Source organism: Loxodonta africana, chromosome 20 (genome assembly GCF_030014295.1).
Source record: "Loxodonta africana isolate mLoxAfr1 chromosome 20, mLoxAfr1.hap2, whole genome shotgun sequence".
Classification (NCBI taxonomy): domain Eukaryota; kingdom Metazoa; phylum Chordata; class Mammalia; order Proboscidea; family Elephantidae; genus Loxodonta; species Loxodonta africana.
Genome location: NC_087361.1, coordinates 55,427,539 through 55,450,895, shown reverse-complemented (window position 1 = coordinate 55,450,895; position 23,357 = coordinate 55,427,539). Strand labels below are relative to the sequence as shown.

The following is a 23,357-nucleotide window of genomic DNA, read 5'->3' as shown; positions in this document are numbered from 1 at the left end:
CCATACGTTACCGAGTAGAACTGCTCCACAAGGTTTTCTTGGCTGTAATCAGAAGCAGTTTGCCAGTACTTTCTCTGCACAGCTGCTGGGTGGGTTCGAACCACCAGCCTTTTGGTTAGCAGCCGATCAAAACCGCTTGTACCACCCAGGAAACTTTTGTATCAGCAGAAGGTAAAACACTGATCACTAGTGAAAATTAATAAAGATAATGTCCGATACCATTCAGTAACAAATATTTATTGAGTGTCTACAGTGGGCCAGTAGCTATTCTAGGTGCTGTGAAATCAGCAGTGAACAAAACATAGAAATCTCTTCCCTTATGAAACTTACATTCTACTTGAAGTGAATAAAGAACTGCCGTCAGCAAGGCAAGGTCTAAAGAAATTTAGGCAATGTCTTCAGCTTTTTTTCCAGACTAGGATTATTGAGATGTCCAGAGCTATAGTTTTAGAAAGGAAAAAAAAAAATCCTATATAAGGGATTCCCAGACAATTTTCAGACAATTAGATTTTACCTGCCAAGTAAAATTTAAAAAAATAAAATAAAAAATCTGAGAGGACTCATACTCTCACTATTTAGTTTGCCAAATAAGGACATTATAACACTACCATACACTGTCAACATTTCATAAAAGAAATGTTAGCATCTTAACATCAAAACAGAAGGAATGACGTAATCTCAGAATAAAGGACCCTTCTTTCTGAAAAAGGATATCTGACTACTCTATTCTGACAGACTGTCTTTACGCTGCTCCTTTCACTTGTTCATAGATCTGCATTTGGTAACCACTCTAGACTGAGTTGGCAAACGAAACAGATATGCCTATTTTATCTGAATTTATGGGTCAGCTAATCCTTGTGAAGTCACAATTTGGTGAAAGAAAGTAATCTGAATAGTTGTTTGAAAAGACGACTTTTTAGAAAGAACTCAACTTATTGATTTGAAAAACTGGTTGACGCTTTGCACGAGTTTTTGCCTTCCCAGAATACTAATGTCAGTCCAATGTAAGTTGGTGATGACATACTATATTCATTAAACATATTAGTTTAACACTCAAAACACAGAAATCCTTTATGAAGTAATTATTGTCTGATAATATAAAACCAAACAAAGCCAAACCCATTGCCACTGAGTCAATTCCAACTCTTAGTGACCCTCCAGGACAGAGTAGAACTGCCCCATAGGGTTTACAAGGAGTGACTGGAGGATTCAAACTGCCAACCTTTTGGTTAGCCATTGAGCTCTTAGCCTCTGCACCATCAGGGTTAATTTATTCAGGGCTAAGTTATTCAATTTCAGGAATTTAATTTCCACAAGGTCTACAACCTCTGTTGGAAGAATCTTTGGCTTGGTTGGGTGACAAAGTAATTTTTAAGTGTTTAACTCTGCTCTTTAATTATCTGAATAAGTAGACTGGCAAAGTTATAAATACATTTGTTGTCTTAATATTTTGGATCTCTTTAAAATAACAAGGGTTTCCCCCTCTATCTATTTTCCACATTAATCACCAGTCTTTTACAGCAGGAGATTTTTAAAAAATAATTTAATTTTGTTGATGGTAAGAATATATACAGCAGAACAGACACCAATAAACAATTTCGACATGTACAATTTAGTGAAAATGATTACATTCTTCAGGTTGTGGAACTTTTGTCACCCTCCTTTACCGAACTGTCCTTCAACTGTTAACATAAACTCAATGCTCCCTAAATTTTCCATCTAATCTTTCGAGTTGCTGTTGTCAATTTGATTTCATATAGTTCTTAAAAGAGCACTATGTTCAAGGCAGACATTCTTTACTAGTTAAGCTAAACTGTTGTTTGGTTTTAAGAAGACTTCAGGGGATATTTTTGGTTTAAGGTTTAAAGATTATTTCAGGGCAATAGTTTTGGGGTTTACAGTGGGAGATTTTTTTTGAAGTTTTAGGTCAAAATACAAATATATTCTGCTTCTGGACTTTATCTTTGCTCCTTCTACCTTAATTTTCACTGCAAATCCATCTCTGGGCTCAGGTGTCTGGAGGCTGACCAGGCACAATTCAAATTGTCAATGGTGGAAATGGGAGCTCAATTTCACTATGCAACAATCTTTTGGAATAAGAACTGAAATCGATGCTGAACAGCCAGAACATGAGGACTGAGAGGAATGTGAGTAGAAAGTAAGTCAGTTATTTACTGGAGGGAAGTCTTTTTTTTCTCAGCCCAGATCATGTTTCTAGTTTCCAAAACTGGGTCCTAGGTGGGCAAGTTTTAAATCCCATCAAAGACAACCAGAGACAAGAAGAAGATGTGTATGAAACAGACATTCTTGGTGGGCCTGGGATCTTCCACCTCAACCTGCAACTTAAATCTCACTGAAATTTTAATGGGATGGAGGTGGCAAGCAGGCACTCAGATACTTTGCTGGTAAGAATACAAATTGGCACAACTTGTAGCAAGAACAAATGAGAACTAGCAAAATTATGAATGCATAACTTATGACCCAGCAATTCCAATTCTAGTTCATTGTAGCATTGATTATTACAGCAAGGCTGGAAATAACCTAAATAGCCATTTTTATGAGACTAGTTAAATCATGGTACATTCTGACAACAAATCATTATGCAGCTGGGTAAAAGATCGAGTCAATAATATACAGACCGGGACCGATGCTAAAAATGCACCGTTTATACAACATCTCCGTCTAAAGGGGGGAGTGCATGAAAAGTATACATATTTATTTGCTTTTATGTTCATAAAATCTCTCGGAAGGATCCTAAGAAACTGATAACATTGCCTCCGAAGAGGTGAACTGGAAGGCTTGTAAACACGAGTAGACTTTTTCCACTACCCTAAATGACCTTTGTACCTTTTGAATTTTGAAACATAAAAATGTATTCACATGTACACGCACACGCAAAGGAGAAGGCTCCAAGTTTGGTGATGCAATGGGGGAAGCGTGTGACTTCAACCTCAGAAGCAGTTACCCTGCTAAAGTCTTCCCAGCTAAGATTGTAACTCTGTGACGCAAACCTTAAGTCTGCCACCATTCTCACCCCCATGTCTATTTTCCTTCTATTTGTTTCTGAAACTGGCTACGCTTCGGATCGTATTTAGTCATGTAACTGCTAGCAAAGTTGGCATTCTGGGAAAAACAGTAGAACATTATTGCTTTCGTTATAAGGGGGGGATTTCACCAGGTAACATTTCATCATAAATGAAACTCAGTCTGTGACAAAGGTGCAGAAATACGAAGTATTACTCAATAAACCCCAAATAGAACTACTAATAATTATCAAAGTCACAGTTTCGAGACGAGTATTCCAACCCTAGAACCTGACTTTACCTCACCAATGTCAGGTGCTCCTCTGGCTCCTCCCCGCCTCCTCCTCTATTCGCACCTCCCAGCCCTTGGCGGGAGGTTTCCTCACGTGACTGCACTGCGTAAGTGCGGAATACACACTGCAGGGACGCCGCCGAGGGACGGCCGAACGTACTCTTTCCTCTCGTCTCTATGGTCCTCTCTGTGACCTATCGGACAGTCACGGAGCCACCACCTAGAGTCCCAAAGTTCTCTGCTAATAGTCGTCCAGGCCGATAGGGGGCAGCGCTATGAGATAACGTTCTCGCGAGAGGCGCGCGGCCCGCCCCCAAGTACTTGAGGGTGAGTGTGAGCGCGGGCGCATGCGCACTGGGCGGCGCGCGGTAGCAGGAGGGAAGACGCAGCCCCGCTGGAGCTCAAGGGAGCGCGCGTGCGCCGTCGCGAGCTCGGCGCTGTCTGGGCTGCCGTGTGAGAGCGGGTGAGAGGGCTCGGTGCCGGCCGCGGGGATGTTCCGAAAGGCCCGGCGGGTGAACGTGCGCAAGCGGAACGACTCGGAGGAGGAGGAGCGGGAGCGCGATGAGGAGCAGGAGCCGCCGCCGCTGCTGCCGCCCCCGGGCACCGGCGACGAATCGGGCCCCGGCGCCGGCGACAGGGCCCCCGGGGGGGAGCCGCTGCTGGCCCCGGGGCTGCCGCCGTCCTCCGCCCTGATCCCGGGCCTCGGGGCTGAGTCGGGGGGCGGCTTCGCGGGCAGCGCAGAGCCGGGCAACGGGCTGAAGCCTCGGAAGAGGCCGCGCGAGAACAAAGAGGTGCCCCGGGCCAGCCTGCTGAGCTTCCAGGACGAGGAGGAAGGTAACCGCCGGCGCCGTTTCCGTGTCGCGCTTCGGGCCCGGGCCTCGCACCCTGTGCCCTCGGCCCCGTGCCCCGGACCCCGCACACCGGCCCCCCGGCCCTGCGCCCCGACCCCCGCGCCCTGCGCCCCGGAACCCGCACACCGAACCCCGCGCATTGCGCCCCGGGCCCCGCGCCCCGGATCCTGCACCCCGGATTCCGGACCCCACGCCCTGCGCCCCGGCCCCTGCACAGCGGACCCCGCGCCCTGCGCCCCCGACCCTGCGCCCGGGATCCCGCACCCCGGGCCGAGCCCTTCCCGCCGGCCTGGCCGCTCATCTTCCCCGCCTCCGGCCTTCTGCCCGAGCGGGACCTGTGTCCCGCCCCCCACTCGCCACCAGCCTTTTCCTAACAACCGCCTGCTCTGCACCGCCCAGCGGTGCGTTTTGTCCGCGGAGGGGCCAGAGCTCTGTTCAGTTCTGAGTTTGTAAGTGTAGTCAGCCTCCCCAGTGCTGCCTGTTTCCTGCTGGGGTCTCCCGACTGCTTTTGATACCTCCTGAGCTCCCTGCAGGTCACTGTCCATGCCTGTGGGGTGCTCGGTCCAGGCACCCTTGACCAGCAAGGCCGGCCGTTGGCTAAGAGGAGTGCCAGGTCTGGGGATAGAAGCTCGTGTTTGCAGCCCTGGTTATAGTGACCTTGGGCCAGTCCCTTGGAATCGCCAAGTCTGTTTCCCGGTAAAAGTAACAGAGTAACAGATATGCCGGTCTCCTGGTAATGGTTTTTAGAGGGCTGAAGACAGACTGAGCAACAGTGATGCAAGGCGGTTTGTCTAATAATGGAGAGACCTGGCTGCAGTGGAGTTAGATTTCTGGTCTTTTCCTCTTTAGATACTTATAGGGTTAACGGTATACCAGCCACTTTTTATGCCTGGGGACCTCAGAGGTAGTAGTTATTCAGGTTCTAATGCACTTAGTGTCAAGGTGGGTCCCTCCTGAAATGTATGAAGCTCAGCAGACCTGACATGGAGGCTCATTGTTGCGTAGATGAGCATTCTATTAGATGATGGTTCCTGGATGTCTTAGTCTTGTAAACTTTGGTTTTTTTTCCCCTTTTATTTCTGTGAGGTGAGGCTTGTAAGCGTAATACGGCTTTCCTATGTGATACTTGGGGAGCCCTGATGGGTTTGTTTTGGTTTTTCTGTGTCATATTTGGAAAACCAGGGCTCGCAATGTAACCCAATGGAAAGGTACCGGCCATAAATTCTGTATTTAGTTCTTATTGGTACATTGTCACATCACAGATGGGTGGCGCCAGAGTGCCATTCACCTTATTGGCAGCTTGTATTGCCAGATCTTCTCCAAATCCATATTAAAACCAAACCCGTTGCTGTTGCTGTCGAGTTGATTCATAGTGACCATATCGGACAGAGTAGAACTGTCCCATAGAGCTTCCAAGGAGCGTCTGGTGGGTTTGAACTGCCGATCTGTGGTTAGCAGCTGTAGCTCTTAACCACTATACCACCAGGGTTTCCAACTCCATATTACCAACCAAAAATTTAAACACACTCAATTGGTAAGTGTGCATTCCCATGCTGAAAACTCATGCCAGCAAAAAAAAAAAAAAAAAAAAATTCTTTTTTAAGTAAAAATCTGGTAATGAAACAAGCTTAAATCTTTTTCCTTCTTGACCAGTTGTGTGTGCGTGTGTGTGAATAACTGTGTTCCGTGTTATGAAAAAATATAACTTAGAAACCTCATTTGCATGTTGGTGCGAGATAGTTTCTTGTTTCCGCTACAGTAGGCTGTTTTCCCTTGGCCTTTCTGTTATTTGTTTCATTTTGTTTGAGATTATGCAGCCAGATTTTTGTATTTGGTGAGTTGGGGGCTGTTCGATAAAGTGGTTTGCATTTGACTTTTTAATTTTCAAATTAAAGAGGTCACAATGGATTTATCATCCAAACTTGTAAAAAGTGACTTGCCCTCAGCTTAGACTTGAAAAAAGGCATGTCAGTTTGTGATGGACAGAGAGTTCCTCAAACTCAACGAGTTTTGATTTGGGATGTTTTGTTTCAGATTCCTTAATAATTTGGGGAGTGAGTACTTTTCCAGAAACATTTTGAGTGATTTTTCCTGTGAAATAGATGACTTAAGAAATGTTTGTGACGTTACACGTGTTATTCTTGTTTAATGATTCTCAAGTCCTCATCACTCCAGATTAATTTATGAAGTTGGCCTCTGTTTTTGAGAGCCGCTGAGATTTGAAGTAACTTCAGATTATGTAATGATGGTATTTGACTACCTGGATGGCAAATAAGACCATGTCAAAGTTAGAAGGGAAAGTGTTTTCAGAAAAATGGTTGCTACAGACTTGCTTTAATTTCTTTTTAAGAAAATGAAGAAGTTTTCAAAGTGAAGAAATCAAGTTATAGCAAAAAGATAGTAAAATTACTTAAGAAAGAATACAAAGAAGATCTTGAAAAATCGAAGATTAAGACAGAACTCAACTCATCAGCCGACAGTAAGTACCGAACTAATAAGAATGTGTTGAAATGGCGGAATGAAAAGCTCTTTCTTTACAGCAATTGAACAGATTTAATACATACATTGTGAACTGATTGAGTTACATCTGACTGATGGTCGAGGGTCCAGACTGAGTAGCAGTACAGTTCCGTAATTTAATTCTAACACAATTGCATTGTAAGTGCATCCTTAAAGTTGTCACCCCTGGAATGCTCCCACGGGAATGGCTAAACCCTGTCCCGATTTTCCTAGTAGCCTATAGATGGCTGTTGAGCAGAGAAAGGTTTCCCATTTCAACCTAAGAGTTTTCCATTTCTTGGTGATATTTCCTCAGTTGGTTTAATTCTTAGAGAACTTTCAGGAATGTCCCAAGTTTAATGTTGGCAGTGCCCCCACTCAGTGGTCCTATCTGCTACATTGATGAAGACTCCTCAGTATGCGGCAGGCACCTCGTACAGACTTCCTTCACGTCCTCTCAAAAGCAAAGTTTAAAAATTTTAAGCAGTTATTTTGTCATTAGGAAAGTGGATCCTTTATTTAAAAAAAAAATTGCCGTCAAGGCGAACCTGACTCATAGTGACCCTAAAGGACATAGTTAAACTGCCTCATAGGGTTTTCTGCTGTAATTTTTATAGTTCGAAGCCCTGGAAAGCAGACTGCCACATCTTTCTCCTGCAGAGCAGCTGGCGGGTTCGAACCACCAACATTTCAGCTAGCAGCTGGCTTAACCGCTGCACCACAAAAACTCCTGGATCTATTACAGCATGAAGTTATTGTGTGAAATTTAAGATCAAATTTATTATGTTTCAAATTGTCACCTACAGTCTGAATATGAAAATGTGTGGCATTATATGTGATTTACAGTCTAGTTTTAGAGGTGACCTCATGACAGTAGGCCCCAGTACATGGCAAAATGTTGAATCAGTCGTCCAAGGGATAGCTACACATTTTTTTTTTTTTTATTTAAGGGAAGGGACAGAGAATGCTTCATAGAAAAAGCGGGATTTGAGTCTCGCTCTTTGATAGTTAAAATTCTAAAAAATAGGAGAGGGATGATATGGGGCTCTTATCACAGGTTAAAACAATTGAGGCCTTTATAGATGAGAGCTAGTACCTCTGACAGGCCAAAGTGGATGATCTGTGTAGAAAGTACTTAGAGGTTAGAGTGAAAGGTACGTGGCTGACAGATCGTGAAGTATGTTTAGTATCTAGTAAGGAGTTTAGAGTTGCTGTCTTCCGGGGCTTGCCGAGATGGTGACATGATGAATGCCGTTTTGAAACCTTAACCTGGTATTAACATACAGCATGGATTGGCGAGAGGAGAGGTTGGAGGCCCAAAGCAGTTGAAACTCAAGGGCCAGCTTTGATCCATTAATAGTGGGTTTTAAAAGGTCTCAGTTGAGCAAGACCCAGGCTTTTCCTGACTCAGTGGGAAAGTTATGTTAACAGTGTTTGCTGTGGATGTGGGAGAAGAAATGGGAGGAAAGGATTATTTGGGAAACATTTCAAGGGAAGAATTGGTAGGCCTGGTGTATGCTTTAGCTATTGTATTTAAAAGAAATAGTTAAATTTGAGCTTTTGTGCCAGGGCGACTGAGAATAATTAAGTATTCTGTACAGAAATAGGGAAGGCAGGTTAGAGGAGGAGTATTTTTTTAGGGAAACTGCCTTGGTTTTCCCAGACCTCTTGAGAACTATGTACTATGAAATAGTATGAGCAAAGTGAGGACTGGGAAGGGACTGTTGGCATGATTGCCATTTGCCGCTGTAGATTTAGAAATTGAAGGAAGTATGAGGCCATCTTCTATGGCTTCCTTCTGCCTTCCAGCCCCACATAATCCTAATATTCTGCTCACCAGAAAGCTCAGATAATCCCTGTACTCCCCAAGGGTGGCCCCTCTGTTGGTATTATGGGTGATGGTCATTGTCCTTGAAATGGTGGTGCTTTGGAGCCCTTTAATTAACTCATAGTCCAGAGCTCATTTTATCTCCAGCTCCTTAAATAGGCAAAGAGATGTATTAACTTTAAAACAAGAGTAGTATTGACTTGGAAAGCCTATTTTTTATAACATTCTTAAAATAATGAGCTCACTCTTAAATCTGAGTGGAAATAACCAATAAACAGTTGGACATGTAGATTAGATGTGGTGCTTATAGAGGTAATAATTAAAACCAAAAGCGAATGACGTTGACAAGGAAGCAGCACAAAGGAAAAGTTGTTGTTAGGTGCCGTTGAGTCAGTTCCAACTTAGAGCGATGAAACACTGCCTGGTCCTATGCCATCCTCACAATCGTTGCTGTGTTTGAGCCCATTGTTGCAGCCACTGTGTTAATCCATCTTGTTGAGGGTCTTCCTCTTTTTTGCTGACCCTGTACCAAGCATGATGCCCTTCTCCAGGGACTGGTCCCTCCTGATAACATGTGCAAAGTACATGAGACAAAATCTCTCCATTCTCACTTCTGTGGATCATTGTGGCTGTACTTCTTCCAAGACAGATTTGTTCATTCTTCTGGCAGCCCGTGGTCTATTCAGTATTCACCAGCACCATAATTCACAGGTGTCAATTCTTCTTCAGTCTTCCTCATTCATTGTCCAGCTTTTGCGTGCATATAAGGCGATTGTGAAAATACCATTGCTTGAGTTAGGGACAGCTTAGTCCTCAAAGTGACTTCTTTACTTTTTGATGCCTGAAAGAGGTCTTTTGTAGCAGATTTGCCTAATGTAATACATCATTTGATTTCTTGAAAGCTACTTCCATAGACGTTGAAAATTACAGAGGAAAAATGACAGAGGGCCAAAGACTTATACCCTGTAATAAGTCCACATAGAGAAGAGGATTTACCAAAGGAGATGAAAGAATCAGAAAGCCCAACGGAGAAAAGGGAAGAAAGTTTCAAGAAGATGATGGTCAGTTAGTTGTATGAAATAGAACAAAAAAGTTCAGGAAAATGAGGAGGAGCTGTTGGTACAGCTTCCAGATTTTTCTCTGGAGGAGGGCATCTGGCAGAAGGGAGTGATTTGGTAGCGAAGCTCCGTGCCCATAGGGCTTCGCTGCTCAGAGAAAGAAGTGCCTTTTGCTACCTTGCCCAATGATGCTGTATGAATTAGCTGTGGCTACAGCCATCAGGTTAAGTTGGTGAGCTTAGATTGGGAGGAATCTGAGTCCCTTTGTCAGGATTAAGGCACACAAGTTGATGAGGAAGTAGAAGACACCAAGTCCTCACTGCTTCTGTGGGAAGTTTGGCCAAAAAAAGAAAAATTAGAGAACAGTAGCTAGAGGGACAAATGAGATCAATAGAAGTTTTTTTGGTAAAGAGAAACCCTGTGTGTCTTTGTAGACGGAAGGGGAGAAAGCAGTGGAGGGGGAGAGCCAAAGTCTAAGGCGAAGGGCATAGTTAATTGTGAGAGCAAGATTCCAGAGGTAGTAGTAAATGAACTTACGGGTATCAGTGGAACCCTTAGAGATGTGTGTAAGGACAATGTGTGACCGCTAACCAAAAATTGACCTGTCCACTTGTGCGGTCACAAGCAATACTTGTGAACTTAATGAAACATAGACTCTTAAAATCTGCAGAAACCATCTCAGCATGTCTGATCTAATAGATATTTTGCAATTGTGTTTTCAGCCTACTAAAAGCTTTTTTTTTTTAAAAGCTGTGGATTTAGTGTGGGTTTGGAGAGGAAGGATATAGGTAGTTTTTACTCCATCTAACCATACACCTATCCATGAAGCGAGTTTTCAGTTTCATAACCCCAGAAGACACTTAAGGAGGAAGTCTATGGCTAAAGAGATAGGATGTTAAATGAGGAAAAAAAATTGAACAGCCTAAAACAGAATGACCTAAATCTTCTCAGTAATGTCCTAAAAAGTGGGGCATGGTGATAATATCTCTGGAAATTTTATTTCAGGAGGAGACTGTGGTTTGAGAAGAATGGAGGACATTAGAAGCAATTTTGAGAAGGGGAACATGCTAAGGAAACACCAGTGGAATATCTTTTATATTTAGAGTAAACATTCGCTTTACTCTTTTATTATATTCATTGTGTCTGTTACATGCATCAGAGTACGTCTAGGTGAAAAACACTTTGGTATTCTGGAAACAGTGCCTGGGAGGGAGGGTATAGTAGGACTATAGAATCATCCAAGCCCATTCCTGTTGAATCTGTCCATTCTATACGACAGAGTAGCAACCCTATAGGACAGAGTAGAACTGCCCCATAAGGTTTCCAAGGCTGTAATCTTTACAGAAGCAGACTGCCACATCTTTCTTCCACAGAACTGCTGGTGGGCTCTAACTGATGACCTTTAGATAAACAGCTGAGTGCTCAACCACCGTGCCACCTGGGCCCCTATTATAAGTAATGTAAAACAAGGAAAGTTTATCATAAAGGTAACTGCTGTAACCCTGTGGCAAGGAAGCAGCCTTGAAATAGGCCTGAGGATGAGAGAGCCCTCTTCTGTCCACAGGGCAGAAGGTGGCCACTCCACAGCTCCGCCCTGGGTTTACACGTGGTTGTTCTTATGCCATCTAGTTTCTGACTTCTCTCTCTATCCCAATTCCAGATGCCCAGAAAGAGACTCAGGTGGTTATATATTCAGTCATGGCAGTGGAGTCCAGCTGCAAAATGTAAACAGGCCTGTCCGGGCCTCACCCCTTTGGATGTTGAGTGAAGAGTAGTTATGAGCTGAGACAATACCCCAGAAACCGTCCCATTACAGGAAGATTTATCTCGTTTACAAACATATGGTGCTTTGTTCTTGACAGAAAGCTGCCTTGAACAGGCTTAGAGCTTAATGGAATACTGACGTAAAATGAAATAGTGCCTAAAAGAGATACGAACAGGTACCTTTGGGAGTTTAGATGAAGAAACAGTTAATTTGATAGAATTCCGCTGCCAGTGGGATTCTCAAATATATTCCTTATTTTTCCCTTCTGGTTATGTTTATTGTGACAATATTTTCTTGCATCAACATTTGAGTTTTTAATAAAGTAATTCGAGCTTTAGTGGAGTGAGTCCATAATTGAATAACAGTGACACTTTAATTTATGGATTTTATTCTAAATATATTTTAATTAGGTTTTTTTTCCCCCATAAATTCAGATGAACAACCTTTGGACAAAACAGGACATGTTAAAGATCCAAATCAGGAGGATGGCGTTATCATTAGTGAACACGGTGAAGATGAAATGGACATGGAAAGTGAGAAGGAGGAAGAAAAGCCAAAGGCCGGTGGAGCCTTTTCGAATGCTTTGTCTTCTCTGAATGTTCTCCGTCCAGGTGGGAACTCAGAACTGAAACAAGCCCTCAAGAATGGGCCATCCTTAAAGATGGGTGTTAAGGGAGAGAGCCAAGTGGCATGTCTTAGTACAACAGCCCTGTGTGGAACTAGGGTGTTGGCCATTTGCAGATACAGACAATGGGTTAACTAGAAGCTTTCCAGCTTTATCAGGTTTATTTACAGATGGGTAATTTTGTTACCAATGCAAATGAGATTTCAAGTCAATGGATAAATGATGTACCAAAGTGTTCTTTTGCATTTCAGATAAGACTCACCTTCTTTTCTGCAAAATTTTCTTTCAGAACTGCTACGAGAAGTAAAACTAACTTCTATGTCCGCACTTTTCTTCCTTTTTCCTTTTCTAGAGGAAGTGATTTGTAGATCTATACGCTGACTAATCAGCTTTTGAATAAATAAGTATTTAATAGCCAAATTTAAATTACGAGGAGGTGCCATTTAATTTTCATTACATTTATTAAGTTTAAAAATACCTACTGTATCACTACAAATATATGTACTTAGTGACAGTAATTGGCAGTCCTTAAGGAAAGCTACTTGCTAATATGAATGAATAGATTTCAAAATATTCTTACTCTTTGACTCTGTAATTTTATTTTTAGAAATTTACCGCAATGATATAATGGTTTCATTGCAACATTTTTTGCAGTGGACAAAATTTAGAAAAAGTATCTAGCAGGAGGGGGATGGTTTAGTAAATTAAGATACATTCGCTTGATGCGTTGTTACATGGGTGTTTAAATAACAGTTACTAGGCAAGCAAGATGGCCTTCGTTTTTACAGTAGGGAAAAACAGTCAGTTCTTTTGATTGTTTAGTAAAATATGCTTCATCTCTTCAGTCATTTTGTGTTCATGTAAAACAGTAGCATGGAAAAAAGCTTATTATGGCTTAATATAAAGAAAAAATAGATACAGAATTATGTATTCAATATGCTTACAGGTAAACCAAAAACAATATTTGTGAGAGAAGTATACTACGAGCCTAATCGTGTTTCCTCAGGGTCAGGAGATCACAGTGACTTGTTTTTATCTGTTTTCCAATTTCATATACAACTAAACTGGAAAACAGATAAAAGCAAAAGGTAGGAATGGTTTCATTACTTTCGTTTATTTCTTTAATAGTGAAAAAAATATAAAATGCAACTGCTCTGGGGGGCCTTTCGCCTTTTCCCTCCTTCCACTCTCTCCCGTACATGTTATTATGTATTTCCATGACTTTTAGTTTCCATTTAAATTGAATTAGAGAGATAAACCAGCTGTTTCTATATCAAACTTTTGTTCTCTTGCTTGTAACTCCTAAATTTAAACACCATTAAATGCTAGAGTTTTAAAACAACTTTATTAAGTCATAAAATTCACCCATTTCAAGGGTACAATTGAGTTGATTTTCAGTAACTTCACCAGGTAGTACAACCATCGTTATAAACCAGTGTTAGGTGTTCTCACTCCCCTAGTAATAAACATACCAGATTTAATTCAGGCAGTAGAATCCATCATCTGGGCTGCACGTATGGTTTGAGGAGGGGTGCCAGCAGCTAACAGTAGCACATCACTGTTACAGGGTATCTTGGTGAGATTGTTTTACCCATTGTATTTTCAGAAAATTTATACCTTTAATATCGCCATACTTTATAATTCTCTTACCGTTTGTTTTCAGGAGAAATTCCAGATGCAGCTTTTATACATGCTGCCAGGAAAAAGCGTCAGATGGCCCGGGAATTGGGAGACTTCACTCCTCATGATAGCGAGCCTGGTAAAGGACGCCTCGTCAGGGAGGACGAGAACGATGCTAGCGACGATGAAGATGATGACGAGAAGCGCCGTATCGTTTTTTCGGTGAAAGAAAAGTCACAAAGACAAAAAATTGCTGAGGAGATAGGTAACATAATTTAATAGGCTAGCAAGCCCACTCTGTTGCCATTAAATGTGGTTTGATGCTATAGTCAAATAAAAAATAACTACACTGTTTTGTTTTGTTTTTTAACTGTTTTCAAAACCCAAAACCAAATCTTTTGCCACTGAGTTGACTCCGACTCATAGCGACCCTATAGGACAGGTTAGAACTGCCTCATAGAGTTTCCAAGGAGTGCCTGGTGGATTTCAACTGCCAACCCTTTAGTTAGCAGCTGTAGCACTTGGAGGACAGTTATTGCTTGGGTACAAGTGTCTTATTGGACTTCTTTGAAAACTGTAACATATTTGTGATAGTGTACGTTTTTTTTTGAGCACTTCCTGTGACCGGATACTGTGCTAAAGCACTTTAGATGCATAAATTTATATAATCCTCACAACGTTTTTAGGAAATATTAGGTTTTGTTGTTCCCTTTGTTTCAGTCGAAGCTTACAGACAGTTATTAGGGAAGCTATTTAAGGTGGTAACCACTACATTATACCACCTTTAGCTGTCAGGGATGCTCTGTTTAAGACAAGTGAGGTCAAGAGCATCAAATGACAGAGGAGGGCACAGTAGGAATTGTATTTTAGGAAGATTGAATTAGTACCAATAGTTTTATTAAATTATGGTGGAGTATCAGGCTAACATCCCTTCCCTTTTCTCGTGTACTTTGCTGCTTATGTTTGCAGGTATTGAGGGGAGTGATGATGAAGCCTTAGTAACTGGGGACCAAGATGAAGAGCTCAGCCGATGGGAACAGGAGCAGATAAGAAAAGGAATTAATATCCCTCAGGTAAGAATGAAGAAGTAAATTTCAACAATCAGAAAGCCTTTTTTGTCTATTTTGTTAAAGTGGAAAACATGACATATGGAATCTTTGTCATTCATTCAATTAACATAGTCAAGAAAACATGAGGTAATGGTGCCAATAGACTTAGAAGAAGTGTATTATATTTTGCTTTTTACAGTCAGAGTGATGGAAGAATTTACAGTTCCTTAGATCATTGTTTCTCAAAGTGTGGCCCCCTGGCCAGCAGACTCAGCATTACATGGGAGCTTATTAGAAATGCAGAGTCTCAGGCCCAGCCCAGACCTATTGAATCAGAAAATCTGGGGAGTGGGGCCTGGAAATCTGTGTAATAAGCCCTCCAATGATTCCTAGGGACACTGAAGTTTGAGAAACACTGCTTTGGATAATTTTTTTTTTTCCTGTGTAGCTTTTTTTTTTTTCTTATTTGAATAATAGCTTATTTAAAAGTTATTTTGTAGATGATTTCTCAGTAATGCAAAAGCTTGTTGAGATAGGTGAAAAATGTCTTCCCAAGTAGTTATAAGTTTGTTTTATAGATGTAAATAGTGCAGTGGGAAAGGTTGCCTGTATGTAAACTATTTTTGTAATAGTAGTGCTTTGAGGCAGACTTATGCGTGCATTTGGTTGAAGAAAAAATCCTGGACTAGGTGTCAGGAGTCTTAGATTGTAATCTCTGATTGTCCCTTTATTCTTCAATCACACCCAGGTCATTTATCCTCTCCCATTGATAAAAATGGTGGCCTGGGTTATTTTTAATGTTCCTTCCAACTCTAAACTCCTGTTACTGTGTTTTTCTGAAAATTACTAGGACAGTCACCCAGCCCTACTTCTGTTTGATTTTGAAGAACTTTGCAGTTATTTATTTTAATTATACACTATTTAGAAAATGAGTATGATTTTTGTCTTTTTTTTTTTTTTTTAACTGTAGGCATGCTGTTCTTTTCAAAGTTTTTGCTCATAGTTTTTATATATGTCCCATTTCTTTTCTAGGTTCAAGCAAGCCAGCCGACTGAAGTGAATATGTACTACCAGAGCTCTTACCAGACAATGCCTTATGGTTCATCCTATGGCATTCCTTATAGCTATGCGGCCTATGGATCATCAGATGCCAAATCTCAAAAATCAGATAATACAGTCCCTTTCAAAACTCCCAGTAATGAGATGACTCCCGTTACTATTGATTTGGTAAAGAAACAGCTTAAAGACAGGTAGGGCAGATCAACTTCTTAAAGACCTGTCCACTAGCTTTCTGTCCCCTCAGGCAACTTGTAGTCTGGGGTAGCAGATGCAGGATATCAGCAAAGAAGACTCACTGGTCCACATCTTCAAAAGCTCAACAGAAGATGCCTTCATACTTTGTCCTGCCACCTTCTTGGATTACTTCTGTGGAAGCTGCGAAAAGTTATTAAAAAAAAAAAAAAAAAAGCCACTCCATGTTGAAGACAGTTCTGAGTTTGCACCTCTTGGACTCTGAAAAAGTGTAGTCAAGATATGGGGGGAAAAGCAGAGCAGTGAGATTTTGGTTAGCCCACCAAATAACTTTTTATGAAGTCTGTAAACTGCCATTTTTGAACAAAAAGCAGTACAGATGGAAAGCTGCCATCCCAAGTATTTTTGTGTTTTAATAATGGAACTGAATGCATTATTATAATATTGCAAGAGTCCTGACAGCATAGATCTGGGGATGTAAATGTGTTATATTTATCCTTTTGTGTTCTCAAGGTTGGATTCCATGAAAGAATTGCACAAAACAAACCGACAGCAGCACGAGAAACATCTGCAAAGCCGAGTGGACTCTACCAGGGCTATTGAGAGATTAGAAGGGTCTTCTGGGGGTATTGGTGAACGGTATAAATTTTTGCAAGAAATGCGAGGGTATGTCCAAGACTTGCTTGAGTGTTTCAGTGAAAAGGTAAGAATGCAAAAATATTAATCTCTTTGAATAAACCAAATTAGGGAGGTGTAGATGACCTTGCGTAGAACATTTCTTTATTTCTCAGAAAATACCTCCTGAATGCAACTGTAGAAGCAATGCAAAGTCATGCTTCCTTTTCTTCACTTCTTTGGTGGCGTTAATACCTCAAAGCACATTTTAATAAGACTTTGGCAAGTCTTGCCTTAATGCGATGGTCGATTATTGGCCTGCCTTAAATTGCTGGAAAATAAGGCTCATCTGGTGGAATTTTCTTTTTTATGGTTCAGGTCTACGCTTGAACTTTCTATAAGTAATTGCAAATATGCATAAAGTAGCAAATTTCCTTAGTTCTTATTTTTTACTCCATATAGAGTTGGTCACCACTGCTGCTAATTGTTTTCACCTAAATAAGCGTGTGCTTCATCCATTTCAGAAACCATTCATTGGACTTCATTTCTTTTAAGGTCTCATTTTTTCCAGATCGTTTTTATAGTATGATAGTCAGTTGACACAATTTTTTGCATTCTTCTGTGCCATCGTTTACATTTTTAAAACTAGCCACACACAGAATCCCCCTTCTTCTCAAACAATCTGTTATGGTTTGATGGATTAGTTATAAACATTATAGACTTTTCGGCCTTATCTTTAAAAAAATTAAAATTATGGTCAATGAGCATCTTGTCCCTAAACTTTTAAGTGATAAAAGATTGGAAGGCATATTTCCCTTTATCATTAGCTATGTGCTTTGTCATAGAATCTGTAGCATTTAGTATGGTTAAATGAATATGTTAACTTTTTAATTGTCTCTGTTGACTACTTCAGTACCCTAAAATCCAAGAATGGCAAAAGAACACTGGCAGACTGTGTTCCTAATTAGTCTTGGTGGTTCCAGTCAGTCTGAGGTCAGATCCAGGCTGAGACAGCATTTGTCATGTTTTGTCTGGAGGATTTATGTTCTTGTCCTTATCACCTGGTTTTTGGAGAAGCAACTACAGTCTGAGCTTTGAACCCTTGTGGCAGATTACTGGCTTAGGGTGACGAGTACAGGGGTGGGGAGGAACCATAGGCTTGGCTGTATTCCTCTCTCTAGGCAGCGGGGGGATGGAGTGCCAGAGTCAAGATGGGAAGTGGGACGTAAGTGTGGGAGTAGTTAGTGGTTGCGTCCTTCCTACTGGTAAAGCCGTTCTGAGCCGGGCATGATGGGGGCTTATCTGAAAGCCTTCTGTGACTAGAGACAGGAACTTTGTCTTAGACCATCCTGAAAGTGAGGATTGTCGCTGTCGAGTTTTGTCTTGAAGTTTTTTGGTGTTTGCGTTGAAACTTAATCGAGTAAACTTACACACCAGTCATTGCAAACAGATGAAACTTTTAAAAAAGTGACAGTAATGATCAACTAGAGTGTGTTAAAAAAAACCTTTTTGCGATTGAGTTGATTCTGACTTACAGTGACCCTGTAGCGTACCATCCTTGAATTAAAGAGGATAGCAGGACATCCTGGCTCATGTGGTTTTAAATTGCATACTATTTTTAGAAGAATCATTAATCACTGTTTGTCTTTCTGTCTGAATCTACATGTTCTACGTAATATATATTCACATAGTAAAGTGTATTAACACTTACACCATTTTAAACTTAGTCAAAGTCTAGATCACTTATCATTGGGAATAGAACAAAAAAAACGGTACACCCACTCCTCACTTATCGACATGGTTAGCTTCCAAAGGCCAGGTCATGATGTAAAAATCGGCATTGTGTGAAAATGGAGGGTAACTACATTATTACATAACTGCCAGTTACATTATTACATGAGTGCCAAACCTCTGAGAATCAGGACCCAGCCAAGTTGACAGGTAACCATCACAGCCAGTGTTGTTGCCCTCACCTCACACCTTGGTGTTCACTTCGTACCTCGGTGTCCATTACTGCCAGACGTATGTCATTAATGTGCAAAATAGTCAGATAATAGGTTTTTTACTATTGTTGTAAATGGAAAATGTCAGATAACGAGATAGCTGCTAAGTGAGGAGTAGGCGTAGTGTCCTGGAGAAGGATATTTTGCTTGGTAAGGTAGAGGGTCAGCAAAAAAAGAGGAAGACCCCCAATGAGATGGATTGACACCGTGGCTGCAACAGTCAGCCCAAACAGCAATGATTGTGAGGATGGTGCAGGACTGGACAGTGTTTTCATTCTGTTGTACACGGGTCACTGTGAGTTGGAACCGACTCAGCGTCACCCAACGACAATGACAACAACAGGTGTAATGTAAACTGGTACAATCATTCACATGAAGTTTGTTTTCAGATGTTTGGACTTTTTTTTTTTTTTAATCTTTCAGTTTTTTGAAGTTCATTTTATTGGTGAGTTCTTGCAGAAAAGGTTAAAAGGGGGAGGTTCTTTGTCTTTCCTTGATGATCCTGTTCCTGGAGACGTCTGCGCAGATGGTGCTGACACGGTTACAGAGTCACTAGATAAATGTTTTCAAAGCAGATCTTAAACTTCGTAGATGAGAGAGACTTTCTAATGTTAGGAGATAGAGCTCGCTTTTAAAGATCAGTGTTTTCTTTCGTTTTGACATTTTCACACATGCTCAGTTTCATTAAGAGCACTGTCATGCCAATAATGTCATATAAACTGTTATATTGGAAATATTTAGGAACATTTGGATGGATTTGAGTAATTCAGTTTACTTGTTATTCTATAAAAGTATTGTTTTCAGGGCAAGACCACAAGAACATAATCACATTATTTTATAAAAGTAATTGGTTTTTGAACTTAAATTATTTGCAGATTATCTTAACTTTCCATTTTTTTGTTTCCCTCTTATCATTTTCCTTCTTGTGTTCCTTGCCCTAAATTTGGTCCTGAACTAAAACTGTTTAGTAATGGTTTTGAGTTCGGAGAGGGTAAAGAAGTTATCTTGGTGCAAGCTCCTGAGATAAATCAATATTGTTAAGAATTGAATGAGAGCTGAAAATGTGTCCTTAGGGCTTTTATTCTCAGATTTTCTTTGGGCTTTGTCAAAAGGCATTCCAGTTACCTAAACAAAAAGTGCTTTATCAGGATTTTAACTGCAAATTTGATAATTAAATCTTGTATGATGCAGCGTCAGGCATGCAGCCTCACAGTAGAGGAGTGTTAACAGACTCCAGGGCCAAGATCTTAAGGACCATTGCTTGTCTTTAGTCCTTCTAAATGAGGTGGGGACGAGTGAGCCGTAGTAATATGGAGTAGTGAAAACATTGCTAACAAGTTCACTTGTAGGGAATTTTAATGCGAGAGTCTCCAGGCTCTGCTGCCTCAGCAAATGCAGATGTGGGGACATTGTTGCCCATGGCATGGCTTGTTAGAGAGTGAAACGACTGGACCTTTCTGTGGACATTTGCTCTTTCTGCACTGGAGTCATGCCAGCATGTAAAGTTGCTGTTATTACAGACATCTTTCTATTCCCTCTGCCTTTCTTATTTTCCATTTACAGTCCGTTCAGTTCAGGAAGCTGCTGTAACACTCGGTGCCAATCTTCCCAAACTCTAAATAATGCGTTTTCCATCTGTACTAACCATCAGGAAACTAGAATTTCTGGTTTCCTCAGGTGTGTGTAGTGTTCCTTAGTGTTTTGTGAAAGTTTCATAGCATTTGGTTATGAACTAAGATATGTATAAAGAGAAAGCGTTTTTTTTTTTTTTTTTTTTTTTTTAAGTTTTTTGTATTCTGTATGAATTAAATTGAATGCTTTAGCTATGGATATCAACCTGGAAAAATTTATTGAGTTTTTAAACTGACATTTTTGTATGAAGAATTTTAGTATTTTGTTACAAAATGTGGATAAATTTAAACATCTGATAGGAAGAAAGGAACTTTCTAAAGCTAGAGATTTGGTTTGCCCTATTAATCAGTCATTCAGCTTACATTTAAAACGTGTGACCAAGTTGCAAGATAGTGTAACAGATTACTGCAAGGTGCTTGGTGCATATGAGTGGCAGGGCAGTGTGGATGTCTCAGGTTGGGTGGTTAGTAGATTCTTGATCATAACCTCGTGGAGCCATTGCATGGTGGGGAGGGTACTGCACAGTGATAATGGTTTACTATTAACCAGTGGGGAGGTACTGCACAGTGATAATGGTTTACTATTAACCACAAAAACCAAGAGGCGGATCATACTCCTGGAAAATTAAAACTGGACATTAAAAGACTTCCAAGTACTTAAATATTCTAAAGAAAAAGGACTAAAATTCTTGACGTTTATTTGCTCTCTTTACTAACATTGAAGTGTTAAGTTTCCTAACAAAGCTTTTGCTCCAGTGACTCAGCACTGTCCATTATGGCTCTGTACGTGGATTAAAAGAAGAAGTGGTGTTGCCTAAACGTTATAAAAACAGATTACTGTTTGTGTCCTTTTGGGGATTCGTAATTATTCTGTCCATAGAGAGGGTATTTTTTCAGAAATCCGGAAATAGGATGGAACCCTGAAATAAGTAAGCCGCTGAGGAGTTTGGTGTTACGGAGTATGTTGTATTTTCACAGGTACCACTGATTAATGAACTTGAATCAGCAATACATCAGCTGTACAAACAGCGAGCTTCCCGCCTTGTCCAAAGACGGCAAGATGATATTAAAGATGAATCTTCGGAGTTTTCAAGCCATTCAAGTCAGTCCATCTTGAAGGTTTTTATTATTCATTAAACAACCTTGTTTCCTTAGTGCAGCCTAATTGAAAATTAGATATCCCAGCTTTTTTTTTTTTTTTTTTTGTTAAGAAACCCGTTTCCTTGCTCTTAGTCAGGTAGATCTAAACACCTTCACGGCATTTAAGAAGCTATAGCTTCACAAAAGAGCTCTAAAACCTGCACTGATAGTCTGTCAGTCTTATTCTTTGGGCATATTTTTTCATTCTCCTATAGAGTATGGAAACTAGAATATGATCCGTATTTTATCTTAGAACTACTATCTGTTTTTCCCTGATTGATTTTTTTCCTTCATTTTCATCCTGTTCATAGCACTAACACAAATGCTATCGATGACAGGGAAAGATTTTGAGTTTCGAGGCTGGGAAAGTGTGTGCGTGTGTGTGTGTGAGTGATGTAACAAATGACACAACTCCAAGATTGAGAGAGTTTTCAGATTCATTTCTAGGATAAAGCAGTGTGTTGTATATTTTCATTTTAAATGTTCCTTTCTCCAGTTTGCCCTATATACCGGGCTTTTTAAAAAGTCAGTTAATGCCTATAATTCTTGAAATTTTAATGTAAAAGTTTAGAAATTGAATTTATATTCCTTTTATTACAGATGTCTGTTAAGAGAAACCAAAGTTAATTAGAAACCTCTTCTATAGCTTACCTGAGATTCTTTCACCAGACATTTTAAACCTTTTAACTCCGTTTTTCCACTGCCCAACATATCCTTGGATGCTCTGATAGGAATTTTCCCTCATGGATACCTTGTGGCTTCTTTTGTCATCTGTTTTCTACTTCAGCAGTTCTCAAGTGGAAGTGTATATCAAAATTACTTGTGGTATTTATTTAAAATGCAGATTTCCTGGTCCTATCCCCAGAGAGTCTTACTAGGTCTTTGGTGGTATCCAGAAATCTGCACGTTAAATAACCATTTCAGGTAATCCACGTGCAAAAGGCCGTACTGTTACTTTTTTTAAAAATACTTTTTCATACAGAGTGACCTTTAAGTCAGAGAGACGCCCTGAGAACGCATCATCTAGCCTGTCAGATGTGTTTGGGAGAGCGTAAAGAAAGGGTCACATGGCCCGTAGAGCTGACTCAGACTCCGCTGTGAGCCATGTAACAGCTCTGACCATTTCCACCACACAAGTTTAAATCAGATCGTTGACATATTAGGCACCTAAATGACTAACACATCCCTGTCAGATTACTTCTGATCCAGACAGAACCAGATTTCTGGGGCAGATTACAGGGAACCGTTACACCTAGGAAGGGAAGAAATGGTTTGTGTGAGTTGTGTATTTCGTCAAATTCCTTCTCCTGTCTGTTATCGGTTCTTCATGATTTGGAGCTATTTATTTACATGGAACTTGAAGTGAAAGTTGAATGGTATATGTTAGACTGAAAGTGAGGGGAAAAATGGAAAGGTAATGAGAAGTTGAAAAATGCTATTCTAGAGGTGGCTACCTTTACTGCCAGAGATTTGAGGAAAATTGCGTGGGACAAATTCCCTCTTTGGTCTTTTTTTTTTAACGAAGCGAAGACTAGCCTGAAATTCATCTGTTTGAAATGATAGGTACCTGTCTACCGTTACTGCGTGTAGTTCTTACAGAAGTGAAGGAGCCTGTCGCTTGAGCCGTCTGTCTGCTCTCTCACATACCATCCCCAGTCGCTGTTTGTAAAACATGTAAATATGGTACTATTTTAAGTATTTAGTGTAGTGATAGATATTCTTTACAATACTTCTCTAATGAAAGTTACCTTTTGAAGAGGCAGGAATCACTTCTATGATACGTAAGTAGACTCACAGCTGAAGTGGGCTGGGCGTCTGTCTCGTTGACTCTAGTAATCCTTTATTGTAACTCAGGAACCCTGAAACATACCTCCTTCCTAATATCAGCTATTTTGAAATACGAGTGAAGAATTCAGGGAAAAAGTCAACTTGTAAAAATAGTAGGGTCTAGGATTGTGAGGATGGTGCAGGACCAGGCAGTGTTTCGTTTGGCTATACATAGGGTCGCTGTGAGTCAGAAGTGACTCGATGGCACCTAACAGCAACAGCAACAGGATAGTCAGAATACACTGGGATAGAGAGCTCATTTTTGGTTTTGTTATTCTGT

General features: G+C 40.7%; 1 protein-coding gene and 1 long non-coding RNA gene across 3 annotated transcripts in view; one reads left to right on the top strand and one right to left on the bottom strand.

Moving 5' to 3' along the window:
- LOC104845924 (uncharacterized) overlaps positions 1-3,668 on the bottom strand; it is an 84,527-nt gene extending 80,859 nt beyond the window's left edge. The window contains exon 1 of one of the 2 annotated variants that reach the window (XR_010318725.1): positions 331-3,668. This is a non-coding gene — a long non-coding RNA (uncharacterized LOC104845924). The remainder of the gene's footprint in view (positions 1-330) is intronic. The other variant, XR_010318724.1, reaches the window with a different exon arrangement.
- A 55-nt stretch (positions 3,669-3,723) lies between these two features.
- Positions 3,724-23,357, top strand: part of PAXBP1 (PAX3 and PAX7 binding protein 1) — a 38,101-nt gene continuing 18,467 nt past the window's right edge. The window contains exons 1-8 of the mRNA XM_064273192.1: positions 3,724-4,149; positions 6,517-6,645; positions 11,751-11,927; positions 13,605-13,826; positions 14,531-14,634; positions 15,643-15,860; positions 16,375-16,564; positions 21,089-21,212. Coding sequence (XP_064129262.1) covers positions 3,807-4,149; positions 6,517-6,645; positions 11,751-11,927; positions 13,605-13,826; positions 14,531-14,634; positions 15,643-15,860; positions 16,375-16,564; positions 21,089-21,212 — 1,507 coding nt within the window. The 5' untranslated portion in view covers positions 3,724-3,806. The remainder of the gene's footprint in view (positions 4,150-6,516; positions 6,646-11,750; positions 11,928-13,604; positions 13,827-14,530; positions 14,635-15,642; positions 15,861-16,374; positions 16,565-21,088; positions 21,213-23,357) is intronic.